The 11,527-nt window shown below is 37.7% G+C and overlaps 1 protein-coding gene across 1 annotated transcript; it reads right to left on the bottom strand.

Moving 5' to 3' along the window:
• Positions 1-669: 669 nt before the first annotated feature.
• On the bottom strand, positions 670-11,143 carry mcm6l (MCM6 minichromosome maintenance deficient 6, like; the record flags this gene model as incomplete). Its single annotated transcript, XM_084120250.1, has 17 exons — positions 670-934; positions 1,042-1,181; positions 1,564-1,803; positions 2,118-2,226; positions 3,260-3,421; positions 3,582-3,710; positions 4,390-4,545; positions 4,639-4,746; positions 5,716-5,857; positions 5,964-6,105; positions 6,555-6,705; positions 7,914-8,059; positions 8,225-8,390; positions 9,326-9,575; positions 9,774-9,884; positions 10,834-10,980; positions 11,049-11,143. 17 exons carry the CDS (start codon positions 11,141-11,143, stop codon positions 812-814), a joined length of 2,517 nt encoding a protein of 838 aa, XP_083976376.1. The 3' UTR covers positions 670-811.
• Between the last annotated feature and the right edge of the window lie 384 nt (positions 11,144-11,527).

Below are 11,527 nucleotides of genomic sequence, written 5' to 3'. Positions count from 1 at the left end.
ATGCATGGAAAGTATTAAGTACGTTTGAGTGTCTGAGTGCACATTTAAGGATTCTGCATTCTGCATTCTTGAATTTAGATGTAATATTATTTGAATGATTTTAATAAAGAGAACCAATAAAATATCTGTCAGTGAACCGAAAAAATAGGTTAGCAAATTAACTTCATTTTAGTTGAGTTTTTCAAGATATTCCCTATCTCCATGATGTTAAATCGTTTCTATATAAATAATATAAACAAGTAAAATTGATAAGTTCCACTTAGCATGTCAGAACAAACCTTAAGCTTTGTTTTTGCAGGACTAACAACCTTTCCAAAGGGTTTACAGATCACCAAAGAATATGCTAGATTATTCCTTTAAATGAGATAAAACCTCAGAAATGATAAATGAGATTTCAACTCAAATTAAACACTGCATGTTTTACTACAATGAATATGCTTCAGCACTTGTCACATTTAGGTAAGAGTGAAACATTCAATGATTAATTTTCTCTTCCCTCCCAAAATATTGTACATTTGTCTTTTGATGTGCGAAAAAAGGCTAACTTTAAAGCTTTCTGTAATTTTCCATTTGTTTGATGTCTTGATACCTCTGACTATTGTTGGATTACTTTTGCATTTTGTGTAATGTCAAAAAAGACACTGAGATCCACTGAAGATATCCCGCCACCTAGTGTTCAATAAACAAATGGCACATAAATGCAAATATATATCCATTTATTTTTCTGATTCACTTAATCAAATATTGCATTAGTAATTATTTGAGATTATAGAAGCACTAAAAATGATCAAGGTTGGTAAAGCCAGCTTGACTAGTCTTCCAGTATATAGTTGGGATTCACCACCAAAAACGGATCCTCCTCCATGACAGGCTCTTCTCCATCCTCACTGACCTTTTTCAGCCCTGTTTTAGTCAGCTCTATGATGATATGATCCTTAAGAAGAAAGAGAGGCACTTTACACTGCTTCAGTTCAACTAAACAATGCCTTGTCAAGCTGAAGACGAATAAAACAGTCATAAAGAGTGATAATGCATACTAACATAATGGATGAGTCTGTACAGCACTCTTTCAATGAGGTTCTTCTTAGCGACGAGTTCAGCTTCTGAATCAATTTCACTCTCCATTTCCTTCAGGTACCAGTTAATGAGTTCACTTTTCTTCAGAGAGGACTCCTCATCCACTAAAAACACATGACACATTCAGATATATAACAGACTAGACTTGCTTATTTCATCCTTCAGTTTATGCTCTTTATAACTTTCTATACATCTTCACAATCTGGTTTCCTGGAATGCTTTGAGATCAAAATTAAACCAAAATTAGTTCTAAATGAGAAAGTTGGTTGTTCGGTCACTTTTTAATTATTGCACAGTAATGCATAGTTTACATAACAAAGAATGACACCGCTAGCCTGTTAAATGTATAATAATATATGAAAAGTAATGACATTAAAGAAATAGTTTAATAATCACTGACTGCTGCACATAAAACCTCAATGGGAGAATAAAAAGCAAAAGTTTCAGAGATGAAAAACAAACAAAAAAAACAAATGAAACAAACACTGTCTGAGATATTATTGTAATGGAAAAACCGGGACTTGCATTGTTCCATCTTTTGCATGTGCAGCACCAGCAGGTTGGAGACTCTCTTGTACTCTGCAAATGACATTCTGATAGCAGGTTTGGTTCCCGCCGGCTTCTCCTGCTTTTCCGGCTCATCAGTATCCATGGCCTCCACTGGATGACCGTTCACTTCGCCTCCATTTTGACCTTCTGTCTCTTTACCAAACAGGTCATTCTGATCTGTGGAAGTACAACTGAAATCAGTCATTTCCTTTTAGAAGTTCCTTCTACACCGCATGACCTCTGATGTTTGATTTTACTGATTCATTTCTGGAAATAATGAAATGACTGGTAATGATTGGTAAATGGTATTGGAAGTGATACATTTGTAACAAAATAAGAGTAACAAAAAGTATTTAGACACTTTAAACAGCAAGTGGCATTTGCAAACAAACAGCTTATTTTTTACTGTTAAGGTACAGATTCATTATATTGAGATATTTGACAAGCCTATTTCACAAAAGCAATTGAACAGTATAAAAGATCCATCTCACCATTCACATTGTCATCCTGCTCCTGGTCAAAATTGATGTCGGGCGAGTCAACACGAATGATGGACTTGTTCAGGAGTCTAAACGCTTCTTTCACATGTTTGGGCTGGACCTTTCCAAAGGAAAAGGACACATTTCAAACTCTACCTAAGCTGTGTCTGATGCACATCGGTGTATGTAGAAGCAGATTATGGGAAGAGCATTGACAAGTCCTCACATTTATTTATATAGCACTTTATAAAAATACAGATTGTTTCAGAGCTACTTTACAGTGATAAACAGGAAAATAAATTCAATGATGCAAACAAAATTCAATTCTGCTGTAAAGTGTTTAGTGTTGATTCAGTTCAGTTCAATAACGGTGTAAATTTCATTAATTATGGAATGAATTAATTTCATCTATAAAGCAGCTTTGGAGAAAAGCGTGATCTCATCATCCACGGTTTTTAAAAATGCTAGAAATGTGGCTTTTAAAGAAAGATTGCGATCAAAGAGCACAACCAGGTTTCTAACTGACGACGAAAGCTTGACAGAATAGCTATCAAGTGTTAGAGAGTATTCTAGGTTACTACGTGTGGAGGTTTTTGGTCAAATAAATAAGAACTTTTTTTTTCTTCACAATTTATTAGGAGGAAATTAGAAGTCATCCAATATTTTATATTGAATTAGATTGAAAACTTTTCTGTAGCTCAAAGAGTAGAGCGTTGGCGCTTGCAACGCCAAGGTCATGGGTTCGATTCCGAGGGAAAGCAAGAACTGATAAGAATGTAAATGTGTACCTTGAAATGCAATGCAAGTCACTTTGGATAAAAGCGTCTGCCAAATGCATAAATGTAAATGTAATATACAGGGCGAAAAGCAAAGGTCCTAGTACTGAGCCTTGTGGTACTCCTTACTGATTGATACAATACCTCTTTGCTTACTGCTACTAACTGATGACGGTCAGATAAGTACGATTTGAACCATGCCAGTGCGATTTAACTAATGTCAACGTAAATTTCAAGCCTATTCAAAAGAATCAAAATGCAGTGCTCAGGTCCAGTAACACTAATAGAGAGATGCAACCACGATTGGATAATTAAAATCATTTGTAACTCTAATGGGAGCAGTCTCAGCACTATGATACGGTCTAAAACCTGACAGACCTCGTCTGAGCAGTAGAGTCTGGTCATGGCCTCAGAGAGACGCAGCATGCTCTCCAGCTGCCTCACAGTGATCCGCCAGGCTGATTTGGTGGTTCCTCCTCCATCCCGCTGCCGCAGACGCTTGTACTGGTCCACCACGAATTCCTGAGCCTCTGATGTTATCTACAGATGCAGAGTTATGAGGTGAATTTATCTTCTTACTTGTAATTCCAATTAATTCCAAACCTGTAAGACTTTCTTCAGATTGTCTCAATAATTTGAGATCTACAACAAAGGACTAGATTTCAGTGAATGGCAACTTGAATAACGAATATTGTCTTTCCTTTGGTTGAAACTGGCGGGCGAACAGTATGTATCTCTGGATTTCATCAGTACTGTAAACTCTTTCTACTGACTCAATGTTCCTGGCATGAAGATCTACAATCCGACGGGCGATGGCGTAGTCTGTAACCTGGTAGAAAAAATACAAATAAAATACAGCATGTGTCATGTTTTAAGTACTTTACACATGTACACTTCTGTTCAAAAGTTTGGGGCCAATAAGATTGCTAAAAATGTTTTTGAAAGAAGTCTCCTATACTCAACAAAGCTGCATTAATTTGATCTAAAATAAATATAACAATATAGAGAAACAATTTAAAATAACTTTAAACATTTTAAAATTCCAGTGATGCAAAGCTGAATTTTCAGCATCATTACTCCAGTCTTCAGTGTCACATGATCCTTCAGAAATCATTCTAATATGATGATTTGCTGCGCAAGAAACAGTTATTATTATCAATGTTGAAACTTGTGCTGCTTCATATTTTTGTCAAAACCATGACAGTTTTTTCAGGATGCTTTGATGAATAGAAAGTTAAGGAACAGCATTAATTTGAAAAATTATTTTGCAACATTATAAAAGTCTCTTTTGATCAAATTAATGCATTTAATTAATACTTTTATTCCACAAGGATGCATTAAGTTGATCAAAAGAGTAAAGACATCTATAATGTAAATGGCAATATTGTGATTTATACTTCTGTTGAGAACAATATTGAGTATATACACACTACTGTTCAAAAGTTTGGGGTCAGTGTGTGTGTGAACCGTAGTGTACATCTAATAGAAGTAATGATATCTGGTCTGACCTCATTGCATTCATCCACCAGTATGAAGAAAAGATCAAATCTGGACATGATGGGTGCAGACATGTTGACATTCTGTTTCAGAGACTTGGCACGGTTATATCTGCCGTCTATGGGGTTGGCAGCAGCCAGGATGGAGGTGCGAGCATTCAGAGTGGCCTTGAACACACAGAAATGGTTAGATATGGTGGATTACGGATTAAACAGACAATGCTTTTAAACAAAAGACATTCCCGACAGAGGGACACACACCTTAACGCCCGCCTTTGTGATGGAGATGGTCTGCTGCTCCATGGCTTCATGGATGGCCACCTGGTCCTTAAGGTCCATCTTATCAAATTCATCGATACAACAAACCCCCTATGAACAAGAAATGAAATAGTATTACATAAGACAAATATGATTGCAAGTTCTTTCTGGGAGGTTGTCAGATGATTGCTATAGAGTGCTGCAGGGATGATGCATTTCTGAAGGCAAAAACTAGAAACGAGTCAGCATTTTATAACTTCAGGTTCAATCATCCAGAAGCCAATGGGTTTTCGGTTAAATGCCTGAAATAAGGTCTGTGGTGAACAAGCTCAAGATATTTTCACATTTTATTCTATGACATAAAATACAGTAGTGAACATTTGAAGTGGATCAAAAAAAGTTCAAAGTTGTCCTAAGACAAGAACGGGTATTGTTCAAAATTCATGTTTAACTTTGATGAAAGGTTTTGATCCACTTCAAATGTTGACTACTGTACATCAGTAACGCACTCTTGTGAAAGATTTACTTGTCTTGAAAAAGAAGGTTGTTAACAAGTGGCAAAATGCGACTACAGAGGTTGTTGGGAACATTAAATGTCATCATTTGAACAGATAAACTCATCTACTCACTAGTCGCTTTAACAGCGTTTATAACTACACTCTTGCAAACTATTGTAACTCAAACTTTCAGGGAACATGTTTTTTAAATTAAGACTGAAAGAGTTTATGAAAGAAGCTTAATGGTGGTGGCGTTGAAGTCATGTGACTAGTGTTTATTTATAGCCTACGTTTAGCTTTTTACTTCTGGTGATTGAATGTAGGCTAAATTTGTGAGGATTGTCATGATGAACAAAACATGTAAGAATCCTAAAGCTTTTGTTGGTCACAGAGCTTATATTCAGCAATAATCCAAAAGACAATGGAAAAATCCCATTGGGTTTCTGTCGAGTGAACCAGGGTGATGCTAACTTCTGGATTGGCCGACAAAAATATGTCAACACTGGAACAAGAAAGCTAATACGAAAGCCACATACTGACAGATTTACAGGAATACTTCTGGAAAAGTTCAAAGGAAATATACATTATCAGCCAACATGAGGGCTCCCGCTTCAATGACAAACTCGTGCGACTCCTCGTCTTTGACCACAGCGGCAGTCAGACCCGCGGCACTGCTGGCTTTACCACTGGTGTACACCGCTCTGGGGGCAAAATCCTCCACATGCCTGAGAGAAAAACCACAAATACATCCCCATCCAGCCATTAGACACTCCAATGAGCTGCATTTTAGGTTTAAATGGTCAGAAAAAGAATTTCACACGTAATATTTACTTGAGGAACTGGCTCTTAGATGTACTCGGGTCTCCAACTATACACACGTTGATGTCGCCACGTAAAGACGTCCCCTCCATGGTCGTCTTTGCAACACCACCAAACAACATCAGCAGAATCCCACGTTTAATTTCATCATTACCTGAAAAACCAAAACTGATTATTATTAAGCAAGCTGTCTAGCAGATGGCAGTTCAAAACAGAAAGACTTGTGGAAGTGATCAAGGAAGTCTTGTTTACTTGATACTAAGTGCCTCAAACTCTTAATATCTTTCCTATTCACCTCATTTTTAACATAAGTGTAGGCATGGCCATTTGTAACCATCATCCACTTTGTTATTTTAGCTGTACAAAAACAGTCTGTTATATCATATTTTAATTTATATCCTAATCAAACACATTGGTTTGTAGTGCAACTAGTTTTACCATTTATTGCACTTATTCTTAATTCTTATTCTTTACCTATAGTGGCTAATGAATCAGAAGTCTCACTCATTCACAGAAAATACCTTCTGTGTTGCAAAAAAAGGTGAATACAATATCCTAGAACCAATGAACAACACTGATCATTGAGAAATGACGGGCAAGCACCGTGAATGGTGGGGAAGAGACTCGTGCAGAGGTTGTGATAGAGATTCTTGTCTTGGCTCATCTCAAACACTTTCTCCCATTCCTGCACAGTCATCTGGTTCTTCACGCTCTCAGCTGTCTGATCCTCCTGACGAAGCTCCTTCCCTCCAAACTAAAAACATTGCAATAACAAACAGGAAATCTATATCTATATATATCTATATATATCTATATATATATATATATATATATATATATATATATATATATATATATATATATATATATATATATATATATATATATATATATATATATATCACAAAACTGTCAAGTGATATACAGTAGTGTGAAGGTTAAAAAAAAAAAACATTAATAGGGATGCCAAAGTAACATATATAAGAATAAATGTGTAGTTTTCTTTTAGCTGAAAACTAAAAAAATGAAAAAGTCCGAGCACATCATTTTGGATAATTGGGTGTCGTATTATCAGGAGAAAAATTATACCAGTTCAAGAAAAGTTCTTCTGCAGCAACAAGCCGCCTTTTGATATTTGTGCCAAATTGAACATATTGCTACTTCTGTCATCTTTACCTGTTGTAGCTTATCCATGTTGTGTGCAACAAAATAGACACTGAAACACGTCAGGCTAATTAAACGTCACTGTTTCTGTAAATGGAATTTCTAATATTTTTCTTGATTTAATTTTTCTTAATTCACTAGATGCCCTTGATTTTGAAAGGAAAAAAATATTTTTTGTATTTAAACTTAACTTGGAATTTATCACTGATTATTTCCTAACAAGGCCACATATTAAGGTCTGGGTAGATTTGAAAGTAAGCAAACAATTAGTTCTTGTAATCACGGTGTTGGACGCAGGAGAAATGGGCAGGAATAAAGATTGGAGGAATTCTGACAAGGGCCAAATTGTTATGGCATTGCTTATGGCCTGTTCCCAGTCAGCAGTGGTGAGAATTTACCAACAGTGGTCTGAGGAGGAACAAACTGGTGACAGGGTGTCGGGCGCCCAAAGCTCATCGATGCACAAAGGCAACGAATGCCCGTCTGGACCGAGCCAACAGAAGGTCTACTGTGGCACAAGTCACACAAAACTTTGATGATGGTTATGGAATGCGTCACCACACACAGTCCAGTGTGATGCTCTGGGCAATGTTCTGCTGGGAAACCCTTATGAATGGTCCAGCCATTTGACATGTGCCACAGGACTTGAAGAATCTGCTGCCAACCTTCAGGGTTCTTGTAGAGGAGCGCTGGTCTGGCAGCATCAAATTAGGCAGGTGGTCATAATGTTTTGGCTCATCGGCGTATACAAAGCAATGCATATCTGCTACAATTTGTGTTGTGATAAACAGCTCTTACCCGTGGGTTAGTTGGGGCCACATAGTTAGCCAGGAAGGCCAGTCTGTAGGAGAGTTCTCTGACACCCAAAGCCTTGAGCCCCTGAAGCCCATCAGCCTCAAAGCCCTCCTTCCCCGTCACCCTGCTGCTGGTTTCTGCCCGCGTGCCTAGAAAGATGAGAAGAAATATTCCAAAATGACTGAATGATATCATAATGCATATGTGGGCAAATGGCTTCCCTTTTCTTCTTCATACAGTAAAGACTGATCCATCAATTTTAGATTTTACTCTTATAAAGCCTCTATTGTATTAAGGGAATAATAGAAGAGAACCAGCGAGTGCCATGGCGGACACATCAGGCACAACTATCAGAGTGCCGGTGAAGTCACAGCGATCTCCTGCTTGTGCCGTTTCCACGGCCTCGGCCCTCAGGATCACCTCCACACTGCGGGGAATAGAGCCTCTCGGCAGCTCTGCCTGCGTCTCCTGGATCCGCACCTGAGTCAAGCAGGTTCAGGATCAGCTACCCATACAACTCACACCGGCCCACCACAAATAATCAGTGAAGATAATAACGTACCATTCAATATTTACAGGAATTACACATAAAATTACAGGTGAAAAGGCTAATGAGGACGTGAAAATATGGTCAAACTAAACTGAACTTTAACACCGTTTAATACAATTATTTCGAATTTTCACATGCACAAATGTGTATATAGCAATTTAAACTTGCATGAAGTGATATCGACTTAACATTTTTGTGATCAGCAACTCGGTGGTCGGAAAATGTTAGATTTTCTAAAAGTTGATTAACAGAATATTTAAACTAATTAGTCAACATGAAATCAAAATGGACACTTGTTTTTTTTTAATGGAACCGGAGTATTTATTATAAATGATTTATCTGTGCACTTTTTGTTTATATCATGTTTCCCCTAATTTTTAATCAAAACAACTTCCCTTCCCCTTGCAGCAACATATCTTCTCTTGTCTGATGACGCATTTACTGCGTGAGGGTGGGACAAACTGTCACTCACATCAGATCCACCAATAGAAAACCACAACCTTCCAATAATTCATCATGGACAAAATAAGTCACCCTACATTTTTTCCTTGTTCGAGAAGTCATTTCACTAGGATATACGTTTGACACTTCATGCATGCATGTACATTTTAAATATGCTTTGTGCCCTGTAAAAGAAAAAACCTCAGCAACATCACTTAAGCAAAATGTAAAATTAGGAGACTTATGAAACATGGCATCCTGCTGGTTATGCTTTAAGAGCAATATCTCATTCAAAGAAATTGGCTACTTAAGCTTTATAATTAGTCAAAAGATTCCATGTTTTTTGGGGGGAGTTTAATGAAAGCTTGGTAGCTGCTGCAATTGCAAACTGTAGGGAAAAGAAGTCAAAACTGTATAGTCTTACTTTCTGAAAGTCAACAAAGCGTGACTTGTTGGTGTCGAGCATGAAGCGCTGGCGGTTGGCACACACAGGGTTCTTGCAGATGGTCGGCTGTGTGTATTTGAACTGCTGCTCCACATCTTTGATGACAGACTGACAGTCCAGACACAGAAAGGTGCCGCTGACCAGCTCTGGATGCACGGGGTGGGTTCGCACCACCTGACCGCTGAAGCGTAACAGAGTGCCGATGCGGGCGGTGGACATCTCGCGGATCCTGGGAAGCACAGAGCAAAGAGGTCAGGCAATTTACACACAGACATCTTCAGACAGATACATCTTAAGGGTCAAAAAGAGGGTGCAAATTAAAGAAATATATGGAACTATAAGCTTGATATATGAGCTCTTTACAGTGGTAGGAGGGCTTTATTTAAAGGTCAAATCCTACAAAAAGTTTTAGACAATAAATACTTACTTCTGCTTAGATGGAAAGTCTGAGAAAGCCACATAAAACTCTTTGGATGGTGGAATATTTCCATGATCTCTGGCAAAGTGGCGAACTGCTCTGCAGAGAAACGGGTAAACCCTGAAAAAAAACATTCGGACAGATAATATGAGCTTAATATGACTGCAGCAAACCGATGACTTATTAAATCACAGAATGATAATTTTCCAATAATACTGAAATGTTTCTATACATTTGATTTAAATGAACATGGGCAAACATTTGTATTCCCAGCCAAACGAAGGATTTCCAAATATGAAATTAAGAATGGATATGGCAGTTTGTTTAATAAAAACCTTTGCGCATAAAACACTCAAAACGTAGCATTGTACTACCATAATTTTATCAAGTTCTAGGCTCCTTATAGATGGCAATATCTGACATCACTGTAAAAGGGTACACATTACTTTTTTGCATAGTTGTTGAAATAGTTTAATAGCTTTTTTTTGCATGAAAGTTTTGCATAGGCCTTTTTTAATGAATGTGAATTTGCATATTAAGTGTTTTGGGGATAATAAATAAATTTGAATACTAAGCGCAAATAACAAGCAAACTTTCAAATGAATGTACACAAGATCTTAACAAAATATTGATGCATCTTTTGATGGAAATAATAATCACAACATTTATTACCATCAAGAGGTGCATACATTTTTGGTCCAGATCTTGTTTTGTCAATGCAAGAGTCCAGCACTCTGTAAAGTCTCCTCCAGCACATCCCAAAGACTTTCAATGAATTTAAGAGCTGGACTCAGAGGTACATCAATTAATGTGTGGAAATGATTCTTCAAGCTCCTCACAACCATTCTTTCACAGTTTGATCCTGATGAATCTTGATATTGTCATCCTGGAATATGGCCATGATGTGTCTTCCTGGTTGTTTAAGAAATGAAAAGCTACACACTCCATCAAAGGTTAGAAGAACTGTTGAATCACTCACTGCAATAATGATCCATCCAATCATAGACTCTTAAGTACTGGCCTATTTAAATATATTACTCTTAAGAAGCCAGCTGTTGTATCTGTTCACCTGTAATATTCCTCTTGAATGGTGGTGGCGAGCTGCTGGTTGTAGTGCTCGATGTTACTGAAGCTCACGGTCAGTGTGTTTCTCTCCGGCCTGATCAACTCTTGCGCGTCGGACAGATACAAAGCGTCGCCAGTTTTATCCTGAAATCTGATCAATCACACGTTTTACAAGTTAAGCTTATTTGGCTCAAAAGTACTGCAACCAACGGCACTCACTCTTCCAAAAACTCCAGAAATAACTTCTGACACTTCTCGGAGAGCTCATCGCGCACTTGCACGCCCGCGGACGCAGCTTCAGATCCAGGCTCCATCACACACACTCAGCTCACACACACCTGTACAAGGTAATAATGAACCGCCCAAACATATACATGCTGCGCCATGACGTCGACTAAACAACGTGCCATAGGCCTACATACCTGGACATTCATAGCGGATAGTGCATTCAACCCATTTCTCTACTTCTGAGATCCTTTTGCACCCCTTAGAAAGACTATTCTTTGCCAAACGAGCGAGTCGAAGCAAATTAGTTGATTGAATCATTCAAACAGGTTTTATGAACAGGATCAGCCAATTCATTGAAAAGTTCTGACTCACGTATCGCTATTTTGCTGTCCCATTCCAATTTTTAAAAAATAATTTTATAACTTTAATTTTTTTTAATTATAACTTATGTACGACAAACTATTATCTAA

This window comes from Abramis brama, assembly GCF_963993115.1.
Source record: "Abramis brama genome assembly, chromosome: 7".
Taxonomy (NCBI): domain Eukaryota; kingdom Metazoa; phylum Chordata; class Actinopteri; order Cypriniformes; family Leuciscidae; genus Abramis; species Abramis brama.
The sequence above is the reverse complement of the archived record's forward strand: the minus strand, read 5'-3'. Positions and strand labels throughout refer to the sequence as shown.